Raw genomic sequence first — 16,816 nt, forward strand, 5'->3', positions numbered from 1 at the left:
TGTGTCTGTGGTTACCATCATCAATTCTAAATTGTAATCTCCTCTTTTCCCCAATTCCTACTCCTTTTCACTGTTCTCTTTAGACATAAGGGAGAGTGGAAACCCCAAACCCGTGATGGTTTTCATCCATGGTGGGTCCTACATGGAAGGAACTGGAAACCTTTTTGATGGCAGTGTCCTGGCCAGCTATGGGAATGTGATTGTCATAACGGTCAATTACCGGTTGGGTGTTCTTGGTAAGGATACCACAAAACAATGACGCCAACAGACTCACATCATCTTCAAAAAACCGACACAATATTTGAAAATGTCTGGGAAGACTTATTTTCTAAAGAGAAAACATTTTTACATGTAGTAGTTACACAGACCTGTAAAATTGTCTCTTTAACCACTTGATGTGTATTGATTGGGAACTACAGTACTTTGTAGAAACCAACATCTTATTGAATCCTCACAGAAAAACAGTGAAGGGTACATCATCGCCAGGTAGCATTGCAAATGCTAAAATAGTTTGACCAAAGATCGAATTAAACCTTGTTCACATCAACTGAGATTTCAGAAAGGTATGAAAAATAACTTTATCTTCAAGAAACCAGTTTATTTTATTATTATTTATGTATTTATTTATTTAGAGACAGATACAATAAAACAGACAATGCAAACATGCATCACATGCAAGTACAGGGAAACCCTGATAAAATTGACTAATTGGGTCAGGAGGCTCATTTGTTATAGTAGATTGTCTGGTACATTGAAGCACCTTTTTGGGGGGGCTATATACACCCATATTATTGTACAGTACTGTTTTCCATGGCCTTAAAGGTCTACCAACACGTAAGGCATGATTTTTAGTATGTTTTAATGAAAAAATGGCAGCCAAAATGCAACCATCAGTTTTTTCACCACACGTCATGATGTTGTCGTATATGGATTATTGTATCTCCTGCCACGAAAATCCTCTCGAGGCATTCGTTTTGGGGAAGAAGCAGGAAGTGACGTTTTTTCCAGATGCCCACACTGGCGGGTTTGTGTGTTTATACTAGTTTTACCGGCAGGAAAGTAGCTGTTTTTTACTGCGTGTTAGCCGAAATGCCGTCTCGTTGTATTGCTCGAACACTCGTGAGGTTGGATTCACTCTTCACACGTTTCCAAAAGACCTGGTTCGTCTTGAAAAATGGATTGCACAGGTGCAAAGGACGAGAGGTTCGTGGGTTCCAAATGACAGGTTAGGTGTGTATATAGCTATTAAAAAAATAATAGTTGGGGTGGACGACGTAATGCTCTCAGAAGTAACAAAAGAACTGCCTCATAATAACTTAATAAAGTACGTAAGTCAGAGGTGCTGAAGGTGTGGATGTGCGCGGCCGCGGCATTGTCATTCCCCCCCCCCCCCCCCACTGGCCAGTTACTTTGGCATGAGTCCTCCTAAGTATGCTACATATTGTCATATATACTGTCGGGGAGTCTGTTGTCAGTTAGAAGTGATCTGCATATCATCTAAATATGGCTCAAAATTATAGGGTAATATTGCCCCGGTGACTTCACTCGATTGTAAAATGTTCTCTTCTTCGAAAAGAGCTTCAGTGTCAGAAGGGGCATCTGAAAATCTGAAAATCTCTCTCAGGTCAAACGGTTACATGGTTACAAGTTCACTCAGTACAAATGGTGAAACAGATGGCGACGCCAACAACTAAGGTAGAGATTTCTTCAAGGCTTGATAAACCCTTAGAGATTAGATGGGCATTCTTTAAAGACATGTTTATGGTGTTCAGGAGTATCCGCTTGAAGGTAGAAAGGGGACATCACCTCCCAGTGTTCGGGAGTATCTGCTTGAGGTCAGCAGGGGGGCATCGCCTTCCAGGTGTCGCTGGGTCACACTCTGGGTCATGCATGCCGCTCTCAAATAAAATGATTCAGGGCAAGAATAATGGAAACAAATGCATGATAAAACAATAATTCTAACATTTCCCTCATTTGTTATGTATTTGCACAAATTCTCTATCATCTAATACTTCTAATGATTTTGTTTATACTCATAATCTTGGTTTAGAAACAAGTCAGACAAGTTTGGCAGTCTCAATCATTAAAGGACAGATCTACACCACCTGTTCCTTCGTGGGAAACAGTGTTAATACGTTTTACAATGAGAACACGGACAAAGAATACAACAACATCCACACAAGGTCAAATTTGCTGCAAAAACACCGACTGACACCAAATTGAGGACAACACCGCTTTGAATTTTCCAAAGGCATTCATCCATGAGTCCCACACGGAAGTGTAAACATCACAATGTTTTTGACATTTCACCATTATGGGTTCGAAGGCCCTCTTATGACGTTGGTGTGTGACTTCTCCACAGCTGTTATGTTTGGCGAGAAATGTGCAATATTGTTTTCCGAACATAGCACAGAGTTCTCTCTCTCAGCCAACATGGCAACAGCGACTCTGCCTTGAAATGCCATCAATGAAGTAGCAGATAACTGCTCATGCACAGCTAAAAACCCTCCCTGTGTCCAACTGCCCACATTTTTTTTCACGTTGTATTGAATGTAGTTGATTCTGTCTACATTTTTGTCGCTTGTGTGCCAACATCTTGAGGACTCAAATCCTGCTGCCAATTGATCAGTCAATTTATACTGACTTGGAAGATCAGTGGCGTTGATGTATGTTAAAACACTTTTGTTGTTCCCATTCGGCTGCTCTTTCATCAATGCCAGTGTTTGGATAAGACTGCATGTACAGTAGATGTTAATTCCTAAACGGACATCGTATAAATAGATAAGACAATAATATTATCAACGCACAAAAAACTCTTTTTTCCAATTTGTCAAAAAGCCTGTTACCTCTGCATCATAACCAGATGTCCTGACGTGACAATGACTTAAATGAACTGTAAATTACAGAAATGGTTTTATGAAAGATGATAATTTGCTTCCGGTTCCTATCAATTTGATGCATGTGAAATTACTCAGTGTTATGTCATAAGAAAACAATGGGTTCTGTTTGTTTGTCTGTTATTTTCAAAAGAAGTCAGTGTATACACAAAATCCCATTTTTTTACATTCATGATCAGGTACTGACCTACTCCAAATTCCAAGGTACAATCATCAATAGTGCTGGGATAATCTGTAAAAGTTCTCATGCAAACAATACAGCCTTTTGATAAAGATTTTCTGCTTGTTCTAGCATCCATCCATTTTCTTAGCTGCTTACCCTCACAAGGGCCACGGTAGTGCTGGTGCCTGTCCCAGCTGTCATCGGGCAGGAGGCAGGGTTCACCCTGAACTGGTTGTCAGCCAATCACAGAGCACATCAAGACAGACAACAGCCGCACTCACAATAACACTTAGGGGTAATTTAGAGTGTCCAATTAATGTTGCATGTTTTTGGGATGTGGAAGGAAACCAGAGTGCCCGGAGAAAATTCACACAGGCACTGGGTCAACATCCAAATCCACGCAGGCGGATTTGAACTCCAGTCCTCAGAACTGCGAGGCCAACGCTTCACAAATGCTCCACCCTGCCACCTTTGTTCTCCCATAGGAAGCCAATTATTATTTTGTCCGGAAATGCCTGTTGCAATTTGAAACCAATCATCAGCCTCTAGTTTTTCGATCACCTTTACTTCAGTTAATTTTGATTTAGAAGATGGGGTATTAACAGTTACCTCCGTGGCCTCGAGACTGTTCTTGCCTTTGCAAAGAAGCAAACTGAGGTATATTTGCCTCTTCATAAAAACGGGGTTTTAAAGGTACTTCGTTAGTGCTCAAAATGATTTGAAGTGTCAAAGGTTTTTCATTGTAGGACAACATTCCGAAGCTCCATAGATGTGTCATAAGCAGGAAGAATGTTATTATGATTGTGACCATGCCACAGCCTCCCAATTTACAAGTTCCCTCAGTACAAATGGTGAAATTGATGTATAAACCAACACCAACATAGACGCTAAGGTCGATAGTTCTTCAAGGCTGCAACAGTGTCCTGATAAACCCACTAAAGATTAGCATTACATTCTTTTAAGACATGTTGATGGTGTTCGGTAGTATCCACTTGAGGGTAGAAGGGGACATTGCCTCCCAGTGTTTGGGAGTATCTGCTTGAGGTCAGCAGGGGGCATTGCCTTCCAGGCGTCACTGGGTCACACTCTGGGTCACACGGGCCGCTTGCAAAGAGAATGATTCAGGGCAAACATAATAGAAACAAATGCATAATAAAATAATAATTCTAACATTAATTTTTATAATATCAATTTTACAATGTACAGTATATAGGGATGTTGGTAGACCTTTAAACACCCTGTACAGTACAAAGTTATTGTTTCGTAACATAAATGGATAAAAAAAAATTTCAATATTTGAAAAGTTTCTAAATACATACAAACCTACCACTGGTGTGCCTTATGTCGACATTGTTGACGTACTTGTCATAGGCGACTCACTTTCATGAGCTACGAAGAAGTGCTTCCATGTTTAGAGCAGAGTATTATGCTCGATAATGCTTCAATAATAGATGAATATCATCAAGGCAGCCACGTGGAATTGTTAATTGTTTATGCAAAATTATTTTATTACAAAGGGAAAATAATAAAGAATACAAAAGAAAGAGTAAAGGTACATAACAATGTCACAGAAACAGCTCCAGCACTCCCGTGACCCTTGTGAGATAAGCGACTGAGAAAATGGATGGATGCATGGCTGTATTACATGCATGTATGTAATGCACCTATTGAAGACATGCACATATGGAAGACGTGCACGTAGCTTTTAGCAAGTCTTTAACTATAGTTTAACTAAAAACTAAGTTTTCATGACACATACTGTATTGAATCTTCTCTCTTCACCACAAGGGCTGCCAGCAGTGACATATTTGAGAAACACAGCATGCTACACGCTATATCCAATCGCAAGCAACGTGTTGGAATTTGAGGAGGAAAATTGAGGTACAGGATTATCCAAGCGAACTTGGAGTCTCAAAACCACACACCGGAGGTGTCCAAACTTTTTTTTATTGAAGGCCAAACACACAAAAATAAATAAAGGGCCGGGCTGCACATTAGAGGTGGCATTTATAACATGCTTGTATGTCAATGAATAGACAGTAAATAATTATTATATTAATATATCTATTAGTGGCACGGCGGTGCAGCTGGCTTTATTGGCCAAGTGTGTTTTTACACACAAGGAATTTTTCTCTGGCAGTCGGTGCAGCCCCTGTACGATATTCAGAACAAAGAACAACAAAGAACAAGAGACATTTCAGTGTACAGGAACTATTCCTTATAATAGCCGTGCAAGATGTCTGTAGAACAGTTAAGAGATAAATGTGTCAACGTCCCACATTGTATTAAGCTTGTACAGAGTGCCTTTACCTAATTGCGGTTCCCGTTATAGATCAGTGGAATGACCATTGTGCAAAGGGAGCAGTTTAAAGTGATGAATCGTGTGTCTAATAAATATATTACTCATTCTAATACTGATTGGACCAGCAGGATGTGAGTGAGTGTCCTAACGTGGCACAAGGCAGAAAAATAGTGGGTTCGCTGATCAAGAATTTAATGACTTAATTGCCAGACGGAAAAAACTGCTCAAATGCCTGCTAGTTTTGACTTTCATTGATCTGTAGCACTTTCCCAACGGAAGGAGCTGGAAGAGCTGGTGGCCAAGATTTGAAAGTTCTGAAAGGATCCTGCCTGCTCTTACCTAGTTCGTGTTACATGCAAGTCCTCAATGGTGGGTAGCGTGGTCCCGACAATCCGTTCAGCGGTTTTGATTGTCCGTTGCGGTTGGAGTTTGTCCTCTTTTGTGATGGCCCCAAACCAGATGTGATGGAGGTAGGATGAGGTGGTGTCCCCCAGCCTCACATTCTGTGTCCTGCCTGCCAAGATTCTGTAGATACACCAGGAGATGGCAGGTGGGACGCTGAGCTGGAAAAGTTTGGAGGTGAGGAGTTCCGGGATGATGGTGATAAATGCAGAGCTGAAGTCCACGAACAGGATCCTTGCATAGGTACCCTTGCTGTCAGCATGTTCAAGGATGAAGTGCAGACCCATGTTGACGGCATCATCCGCAGACCTGTTAGCTTGATAGGCAAACTGCACTGGGTCCTGCTGCGGACCTGTGACGGTCTTGAGGTGGTACAGCAAAAGACGTTCAAAGGACTTCATGACCATAGATGTCAAGGGAACAGGCCTGTAGTCATGAAGACCTGAGACTGGAGCTTTTTTGGGGGACTGGTATAATGGTGGAGCATTTGAAGAAGGTTGGTACTTCACACAGTTGCAGAGACTAGTTGAAGATCTTTGTGACACAGGATGAAGACAGAAGGTCTGGCCCCGGTGCTTTGTTGATCTTTTATTGTCTGAAGATCTGTCTAACGTCGCTTTCATGGATGTTAAACAGTGGAGTAGAAGGTGTTGCACCTTGTGGTGTGGCTTGGTGGGTGCATTGTGTGAAAATGTCTATTTCAATTCTGCAGTAAAAGCTATTGAGGTTGTCGGCTAGCCCGCTCTTGTTTTCTAGTGGGGGAGAACGTTGCCTGTAATTAGTGAGCGATTGTAATCCGCGCCAAACTGATTTGGAGTCATTAGCGCCGAGATGTTTTTCCAGTTTAACTGCATAGTCCCTCTTTGCAATGTTAATTTCTTTAGTCAGCTGGTTTCTAGTGCAATTGTAGAGGGCCCTGTCCACACTACTATATGCAATCTCTTCAGCCCGGAGTTTCCCAAGTCTGCCTGAAAACCACAGCTTGTTGTTATTAAACGTGTGAAAAGGTTTTTTTTTTTGGTACACACACCTCCTCACATAAACTAACATACGTGGTGACAATATCTGTTAATTTATCGAGGCTGCACGTTGAATTTTCCAAGTTTTTATCTGATTTTACTGATTTTTAGGCTTTGCACATTTAGTAAAGCAAGCAGTGATCAGAGGAGCCAATGGGTGCGTGGGGGAATGCACGATCTTCTTTTCCTTTTGGCTTGTCCCGTTAGAGGTTGCCACAGCATGTCATCTTTTTCCATCTAAGCCTTTTCGTGCATCTTCCTCTCTAACACCCACTGTCCTCATATCTTCCCTCACAACATCCATCAACCTTTCTTTGACCTTCCTCTCGCTCTTTAGCCTGGCAGCTCCATCCTCAGCACCCTTCTACCAATATACTCACTCTCTCACCTCTGGACATATCCAAACCATCGAAATCTGCTCTCCTGAACCTTGTCTCCAAAACACCCAACTTTGGCTGTGCCTCTAATTAGCTCATGTCTAATCTTATCCAACCTACTCAAAGAAAGCGAGAACCTCAACATCTTCATTTCTGCCACATCTTCTTCCTGTTGTTTCTTCAGTGCCACCGTCTCTAATCCATACATCATGGCCTCACCACTGTTTTATAAACTTTGTCCTTCATCCTAGCAGAGACTCTTCTGTCACATAACACACCAGAGACCTTGTGCCAGGTGTTCCAACCTGCTTGGACCCATTTCTTCACTTCTTTACCACACTCACCATTGCTCTTGATTGTTGACCCCAAGTATTTGAAGTTGTCCACCCTTGCTATCTCTTCTCCCTATAGCCTCACACTTCCCCCTCCACCAATCTCATTCACGCACATATATTCTTTTTCACATATAGGGTCCAAGGGGATTCCGGTCTAACCTCATCTGTCAGCCTATCCATTACAGGAAAAAGGAAGGGGCTCAGAACTGATCCCTGATGCAGTCCCAGCTCCACCTTAAATTCTTCTATCATACGTACGGCACACCTCACCACTTTTCTGCTGCCCTCATACATGTCCTGTATTATTCTAACATATTTCTCCGTCACACCAGAATTCTGAATGCAGTACCACAGTTCATCTCTTGGTACTCTCTAATAGCCTTTCGCTAGATCCACAAAGACACAATGTAGCTCCTTCTGATCTTCTCTGTACTTTTCAATGAGCATCCTCAAGGCAAATAATGCATCTGTGGTGCTCTTTCTAGGCATTAAACCATACTGTTGCGAGCAGATACCTACTTCTGTCTTCAGTCTACCCTCCACTACTCTTTCCCATAACGTCATTGTGTGGCTCATAAACATTATTCTTCTATAGTTGCCACAGCGCTGCAAGTCCCTTTTATTCTAAAAACGGGAACTAGCGCACTTTTCCGCCATTCTTCAGCAATCTTCTTGCTCGCTAGTATTCTGTTGAATAAGTTGGTCAAAAACTCCACACCCACCTCTCCAAATTTCTTCCATACCTCCACCGGTATGCCATCAGGACCAACTGCCTTTCCATTTTTCATCCTTTGTAGTGCCTTTCGAACTTCCCCCTTCCTAATCATTGCTACTTCCTGGTCCTTCACACTTGCCTCTTCTACTCTTCCTTCTCTCTTTTTCTTCATTCATCAACTTTTCTTTCCATCTATTCAGCACACTACTGGCACCAGTTAACATCTCTATCCTTAATCACCTTTACCTGCTGCACACCCTTCCCATCTCTATCCCTCGGTCTGGCCAACCTATAGAGGTCCCTTTTTACTTCTTTTGTGTCCAACCTCTGTGTAAATGTCGTCATATGTCTCTTGTTTAGCCTTCACCACCTTTACTTTTGCCCTACATCACATTTCAATGTATTCGTTTCACCTCTCCTCAGTCCTCTCACTGTCCCACTTCTTCTTCGCTAATCTCTTTCCTTGTATGACTTCCTGTATTTTGAGGTTCCACCACCATGTCTCCTTCTCTCCTTTCCTACCAGACGACACACCAAGTCATCTCCTGTCTGTCTCTCTGATCCCCTTGGCTGCTGTAGTCCAGTCTTCCGGGAGCTCCTCCTGTCCATCGAGAACCTTTCTGACCTCTTTCCGGAAGGCCGCACAGCATTCTTCATTTCTCAACTTCCACCACCTGGCTCTCTGCTCTACGTTGGTTTTCTTAATTTTCCTACACACCACCAGAGTCGTCCTAAACAACATCATCCTCTGTTGTCGAGTGACACTCTTCCCTACCACTACTGGACGTGCAACAGTGGTCTACAGTGTGATTAGCCCGCGTTGGACATTTCACATTATGCTTATATTTATGGAGTTCGTGGTTCAGTTTAGCTGTGTTAAGATCTCGTAGGATAATGAATGGTGAATCTGGATGTTTTTTCTCAATCTCATTTATCTGTTCGGTGAGTCTTAGCAGTGCCGCATTCATGTTAGCTTGAAGCGGAATGTAATACTGACTGGAATGAAAGATGTGCACTCACATGGCGAATAAAACGGCTTACAGTTCAAAACAGCGACTCTAAAGGCGGGCTGCAGTGTGTGCTGAGCTGTGTAATGTCCGTGCAAATGTCTCGTTGATATAAAAGCATCTTCCAGTGCTTTTCGATTTCCGTGTTAGCTCACTGACATGGTCCGCACGGTGAAGGTGGAAGCCAGGTACCATGATGGTGACGTCGGTGACGTGTCCACAAAGTCAAGTCTCCGTGAAGCATAGGGCAGGAGAACATCCAGTCTTTGCAGGTCTTGGGCAGAAATTGGAGTTCATCCTTTTTGTTGGCTAGGGAGTGTAGGTTCGCAAGATGGATCGTCAGGAGCGTGAGTCGATGTCCCCTCTTTCGCAGGGGAACTTGTGTAACTGCTCTTTGTGGCGAAGGTTGAAAGAGCGCGCAGATGAGCAACTCCAGAAAAAGATTAGGCGAATTGACGAGTGTTGTCGAAAAAAAGTCTGGAGAAGACTCTCTGATGAGGAGCAAGTCCTCTCTTGTGTATTTGAGTCCTGAGACACCTGAAAAACACACAAACATAAACAGCACCAGGAAGAACTTGCTGAAGGCTGCCACACTGGTAGGCGCCATCTTGAAAATTTTTGAAAAATATTGCATGTTCTCCCGTTGCCTGCGTGAGTTTTCTCTGGGCACTCTGGTTTCCTCCCACATTCCAAAGACATGCAACATTAATTGGATACTTTAAATTGCCCCAAAGTTTGATTATCAGTGCAGCTGTTTGTCTCAATGTGCCCTGCGATTGTCTAGCAACCAGTTCAGGGTGTACCCCCCCTTCTGCCCATTGACAGCTGGGATAGGCTCCAGCTCTCCAGCGACTGTCTGTCCAGCAATATTGCAGTACTTTTTTTATGATATAATAATTACATTTTTAGATAAGTTTATCAGATATTAAGAAATATGGAAAAAATGAAAAAAATTAATTACATTGTATGCATGAATATGAAAGTCATTTAGATTACAAATCAATTTATTTCATGACCCTTGTTAAGATGAGCAGCTTTTTTAATCAATGGATGAATCAATGTATTTAAACCACACAACTTAGTTTCACCAAACCCAAAACTTCAAAGAAGCCCAAAATGTAAAGATAAAGAATTCCTGTGTGCTTCATTAATGTGCTTTGCCTGACATGCAGCTCTTATCATTCTGGATCTTGTAGATATGACTGCACAGATATAAACTTACATGACAGGTGATGTATTACATTTGAAGAGCTGAACAGTACCTAAAAAAATGCTGTGTCCTGACTGGAGCTCTGTTACTGTGAATTTCTGTCTCGCCTATAATGTGACATTGCACTACTTGGGAGGATGATGCTATCCTTTGAATAAGGACCACTGACATGTCAGGAGAAACTTTGGTGGTTGAGACTCTCATTTACCTTAGCGCAAACCATTGATGCTATTCCTTTTCACTCATCCATCATTTACCCCATTGTTACTCCACACAGCTCGTCCCATTTAGGCTGCATCTTTTCAACTACCTCTAGACAGGATTCACCCAGAGTTCCTAAAGGCTCTGGAAGTTGTGGGGCTGTCCTGGTTGACACACCTCTGAAACATTGCTTGGACATCGGGGACAGGGTGGTCGTCCGCCTGGTTAAGAAGTGGGACAGGAGGGTGTGTTCCAACTATAGTACAGGGGGATTGCACTCCTCAGCCTCCCCGGAAAGGTCTTTTCAGGGGTGCTGGAGAGGAATGTCCATTGGGAATTCCAATTTCAGATTGAGGGGGAGTAATGGGGTTTTATTCCTGGCCATGGAACAACTCTATACCCTTGGCATGGGCCTCAAGGGTACATGGGAATTCGGGCAACCAGTCTACATGTGTTTTGTGAACTTCAAGAAGGCATTCGACCATGTCCCTGGGGGAGTCCTGTGGGTGGTGCTTTAGGAGTATCATGTGGCAAACCCCCTGATACTAGCTGTTGGCTCCCTGTACAACCGGTGTCAGAGTCTGGTCCGCATTGCCGCCAGTAAGTCGGACTCGTTTCCGGTAAGGGTTGATTCTGTTCAAAACTTTTATGGACAGAAATTCTCGCCACAGCCGAGATGTAGAAGGACTCTGATTCAGTGGGCTCAGGATTGCATCCCTGCTTTTAGCTGATGAAGTTGTTCTATTGGCTACAGAGTACTAGACGCTTCCCTGTCCGCAAACTCTTGACAAATCTCTAATCTCCCTTTCATAGCCAAGATTTTTGAGGATGTTATTTTTAATCAACTCAGCAATTTCTTTCAATTAAGTGAACTTTTTGCCAAATTTCAATCAGATTTCTGAACCTATCAGAGTACGGAATCTGCTATTATCAATGTGCTAAATGATATAAGATTGAATAGTGACGAAGAAAATGTGTCAATTTTGGCAAAATGGGGATGACATACAGGGTCCCGCAAGAGACACCTCCTGTTCAGCTTGTATATACTACTCGTCGGTCAAATTTTCCAGAACTTTAATTTTGACTAAAAGCAGTTTTAATTGTACTTTTCAAATGTTTTTATTCATGTATTTGAATGCTTTTAATCATGTAAAGTACATTGCATTACCATGTGTATGAAATGCACTATACAATGAATTTGCTTTGATCCCACTGTGTTTGAAACATTCTACATTCACTTTCGATCTTGCGTTTCTTCGGTGCTGTTATTTCTGCAGACTGGCGGCAAAAGTTTTTATTGAGGGTCGTTTAGTGCATCAGGAACCAGGTGTATTGTACGAGTATTTACTGAGGGTCATTGAATGCCTCAAGAGATGTGTTGGTTTTGCCTGTCAACATTAGTTGTTGAAACTGATAGGTGCAACACAGATGATTTCAAGCTTCTTGTGCGGGCCTTTTTCAGTTGTATGTTCAGAATTTTCTGTGGGCCAATAAAAATTGGCCTGCAGGCTTGGATTTGGGCTTGTTTGAGCTGATCCAGGGTCAGAAGTGTAAGGAGAATGAGGAACCAAGTAGCATCTTAGTATGAAGAGCAGAAGAGGATGAAGGGCAAAGTCTATAAAACTGTGGTGAGAGTCGGCCATGATGGGCGGATTAGAAACGGTGGAACTGAAGAAACAACAGGAAGAAGAACTTGAGGTAGCAGAAATTCATATGTTGAGGGTCTCGATCGGAGTGAGCAGGTTGGATAGGATTAGAAATGAGCTCATTAGAGGGACAGCCAAAGTTGGATGTTTTCGAGACAAGTTTAGAGAGAACAGACTTTGATGGTTTTGACATGTCCAGAGGCAAGAGAGTTATTACACTGGTAGAAGGGTGCTGAGGATGGAGCTGCCAGCCAAAAGAGCGAGAGGAAGACCAAAGAAAAGGTTGATGGATGTTGTGAGGGAGGACATGAAGACATTGGGTGTTAGAGAGGAAGATGCACGAGATAGGCTTAGATGGAAAAAGATGACAAGCTGTGGTGACCCCTAATCAGGACAACCTGGAAGGAAAAGAAGAAGAAGACCAAGTCCTGTCGTGTAGACCTGGGATGATTCCTCACCTTTCTAATGATCATTGAGACGAGGTGATTTCTTAAATGGGGCTCCACTCCGATTGAGATTGACCGTCACGTTTAGGTTCTTCAATTTTCTAATGATTGCTCCAGCAGTGGACCTTTTTCACCAAGCTTTCTTGGCAATTTTTCCGTAGCCCTTTCCAGCCATGTGGATTTGTACAATTTTGTCTCTGGTGTCTTTGGACAGCTCTTTGGTCTTGGCCATATTACAAGTTTTAGCCTAACTGATTGTATAGGGTGGACAGGTGTCTTTATGCAGCTAACAACCTCACACAGGTGCATCTGATTCAGGATAATACATGGAGTGGAGGTGGACTTTTAAAGGTGGACAAACAGGTCTTTGTTCATCAGAATTCTAGCTCAGGAACAGGTATTCAAATACTTATTTGCAGCTGTATCACAGTAATCATTAAAAAGTCCAAAAACCTGTCCGATCTAGAGAAGATCTGTGTGGAGGAGTGGGCCAAAATCCCTCCTGCTGTTTGTGCAAACCTGGTGAACAACTACAGGAAACGTTTGACCTTTGTAACTGCAAACAAAGGCTACTGTACCAAATATTAACATTGGTTTTCTCAGGTGTTCAAATACTTATTTAAAGTATCATACATTGTGATTTCTTTTTAGATTATCTCTCTCATATTGGACTTGCACCTCTGATGAAAATTTCAGACCCCTCCATGATTTCTAAGTGCAAAAACTTGCAATATGGCAGGGTCTTCAAATACTTTTTTTCTTCACTGTAATGAACAAAATTGGTGAAAAGGGGCCGCCTTGGCAGAGTCCACCTCCAACCTGAAATGAATTCGATTTACTTCCAGCAATGCAGATCAAACTTTATTTATATAGGTTGTACAGGGACCAACCAGCCTGTATGGGGGGTTCGGTATACCAGGCAATCGCAAAGGACCCCCTACAGAGCTTGCTCAGGGATAGGGTCAAACGGCTTCTCCAAGTCCACAAAACACATGTAAACTGTTTGGGCAAACTGATCCTGACGGAGGTGGAGAGATGGTTCACTTTTCCATGGCCAGGATGAAAACCACAACCTCCTGAATTACAAATTTGACTTCTCGATGGATTTTCCTCTACAGCACTCCTGAATAGATCTTACCAGGGAGGCTGAGCAGTGTTATCCCCTGTAGTTGGAACACACCCTTTAGTCCCCCTTCTTAACAAGGAAGACCACCACCGCAGTCTGTCAATTCAGAGGCACTGTCCCGGATGTCCTCTTGATGCTGTAGAGGTGTGTCAACCATGAATCTCATCCACCCACAGGACATTGCTACTGTGGTGTTTTTTAACCAGCTTGGTGACCTCAACACCAGAGATAGGAGAGCCCACCTTAGAGAACCCAGACTCTGCTTCTTCTTCTGAAGGCATGTCAGTGGAATTGAGGTTTTCAAAGTATTGTCCCCATCGATTCATAATGTGGTGATTCGAGGTCCGCATTTCCCAATCCTCACTATACACAGTGTTGACAGTGCAATGTTTCCCTCTTCTGAGATGCCAGACGATGGAACATAATTTTTTCAAAGCTGTCTTGAAGTTGTTCTCTATGGACACACTGAACCTCTCCCACACCTGGGTTTGCCTCAGCTGCATTTCTTCTTGGAAAACCGGTACCCATCAACTGCCATGGGAGTCTCACAGTTCAAAAGGTCCAATAGGAACTTGGTTTTCATTATGGACAACCCGTGATGAGCACGAAAGTCCACTAACACTACTTGAGTTCTGATTGGGGGGCTTGTTCTTCCCAATCACGGCCTTCGAGGTCTCACTGTCCAGCAGGTGTGCTCTCCAGCACTCCCTCTAAAGACTCCAAAATGGGTGGGTACTCTGAAGTGTTGTTTGGTTCATAGCCCCAAACAACAGTCAGGACCCATTCTACCACCCAAAGGCAGAGATAGGCTACCCTCTCGTCCACCAGGGTGAACCCCAACATGCATACATCTAGCCAGGGAGCAATAAAAAACACCCACACACCTCTTACTCGAGGCAACTCCAGAGTGGAATAGAGATCACCCTCTCTCAAGAGGAATTGTTTCAGGGCCCAAGCAGTGTGTGGAGGCGAGTCCGACTAGATCTAGTTGGAACTTCTTAACCTTACACACCAGCTCAGGCTCCTTCCCTGCCAGAGAAGTGACATTCCACATCCCTAGAGACAGTTTCTGTGGCCGGGTTTCGGATCGCCAAGGTCCCTGCCTACGGCCACTTCCAAGCTCACACTGCACCTGACCTCTTTGGCCCCTACCAAAGGCGGTGAGATCATGGGAAGGGGGAACCACATTACCCTTTCGGGCTGTGCCTGGCCAAGCATCAAGGGTGCAGGCCCGTCCAACAGGTTCTCACCTTCTAGCACTAGCCCCACGCCTGGCTCCAGAGGGGGGCCCCAGTGACCTGCGTCTGGGCAAGGGAAACCCCCTTTCCAAGCCTGCAGTGCTGACAACGCAGATGCATTTTAAATGTGTCCAAATATGTCACGGGTGTAAACTCAACCGAAGGACGCGTGACGAAGTGTTCTTTCACATCCGGTGGGTACATAGCGTTAGATTCAGCTATAAACAAATTTTATTAGAAAATTGAATCCATCTCTCCACTCTTCAAAAAAAGCCTAAACCCTTTTAACTGCAACCACTCCCCTCTCGTCCACTGGCGTACATGCGCAATAAGTGTACCCACACCTGTTCAGCACCTCTTACATTGGGCAACTCCAGACTGGAAGAGAGTCCAACGCCTCTCAAGAGGACTGGCTGAGGCCTGACTATATCGAGTCTGAACTTCTTGACCTCACACACTGGCTCGGGTTCCTTACCCTTCCAGAGAGGTAACAATTTGTATCCCAAGAGCTAGCTTCTGCAGCTGGGGATAAGATTGCCAAAGTCCCTGCCTTCAGCCACTACCTAGCTCACACTGCACACACCTATGGCCCCTTTCTCAGGTGGTGAGCCCATCGGAAGGGGGACGCATGTTCCCATTTCAGGCTCTGCCTGCCTTCAATCCCCATCAATAAGCAGATAGTCTCGTCTTGCCATCAACTGACCTCTGGAGGTGTATCAGGGTCTACAGAGCCTCACAAATTTCAGAGGCTGTTATGTGACAACAGGAGACAAAAGCAAGTCATTCGCAGAGGAGCTTCACTGGTTCTTTGCTCGCTTTTAATCACATCTGTGACACTCAGCAGTGCCACCAGGCTCCAGTAACTTATTGTACAGGATCATGATATGAGGTTTCTGCTCCTGGCTGTGAACCCCAGATACGATTGCCCTGTTGGCCTCACGCTTGTCATTATGAAGTATTTCGAGATGCTGCTTCGCAAATATATTAAAGACTGCCTCCCGGCCAATTTCGACTCCCAGCGATTTGCATACCGAGGATTTGTAGACCTGCGGAAACTATGACGAATATAGTTGATGAGCCACACAATGAAGTTATGGGAAAGATAAGTGGAGGCTAGACTCAAGACAGAAGTAACTATCTGCGAGCAACAGTATGGTTTCAGGCCTATAAAGAGTACCACAGATTAATTATTTGCCTTGAAGATGCTAGTGGAAAAGTACAGAGAAGGTCAGAAGGAGCTAGATTGTGTCTTTGTAGCTCTGGAAAAAGCCTATGACAGAGTTCCAAGAGAGGAACTGTGGTACAACACAAGTAAGTCTGGTGTGCCGGATGAATACGTTAGAATAGTTCAGGACATGTATGAGGGAAGCAAAACAGTAATGAGGTGTGCTGTAGGTGTGACAGAATAATTTTAGTTGGACGTGGGACTGCATCAGGGATCAGCTCTGAGCCCCTTCCTGTTTGGAATCATAATTATCAAAATCAAAATCTGCTTTATTGGCCAAGAGTGTAACAAACTTTTTCCCCAGCAGTTGGTACCACCCTGATACAACATTAAGATCAAAGAACAAACTAAGAAGAAAGAACAAGACACATTCTGTTAATAGGAAGTAATCCTGAAAGGAAGACGCTCCCCAAAATTATAGGAATGAGAGCACACATTAAAAATTAGTAGATGAGGGTTCAGTGTTTCTTTTAATGTCGGTCATACACAGATTTCACCAAGAAACAT

The 16,816-nt window shown here is 43.4% G+C and overlaps 1 protein-coding gene across 16 annotated transcripts in view; it reads left to right on the forward strand.

Annotated features, from left to right (window-relative positions):
- nlgn1 (neuroligin 1) overlaps positions 1 to 16,816 on the forward strand; it is a 290,450-nt gene that overhangs the window by 131,125 nt on the left and 142,509 nt on the right. For all 16 annotated transcript variants that reach the window (XM_061825528.1, XM_061825529.1, XM_061825526.1 and 13 more), the window contains one exon: positions 84 to 236. In XM_061825528.1, coding sequence (XP_061681512.1) covers positions 84 to 236 — 153 coding nt within the window. The remainder of the gene's footprint in view (positions 1 to 83; positions 237 to 16,816) is intronic.

This window comes from Syngnathoides biaculeatus, chromosome 7 (genome assembly GCF_019802595.1).
Source record: "Syngnathoides biaculeatus isolate LvHL_M chromosome 7, ASM1980259v1, whole genome shotgun sequence".
Taxonomy (NCBI): domain Eukaryota; kingdom Metazoa; phylum Chordata; class Actinopteri; order Syngnathiformes; family Syngnathidae; genus Syngnathoides; species Syngnathoides biaculeatus.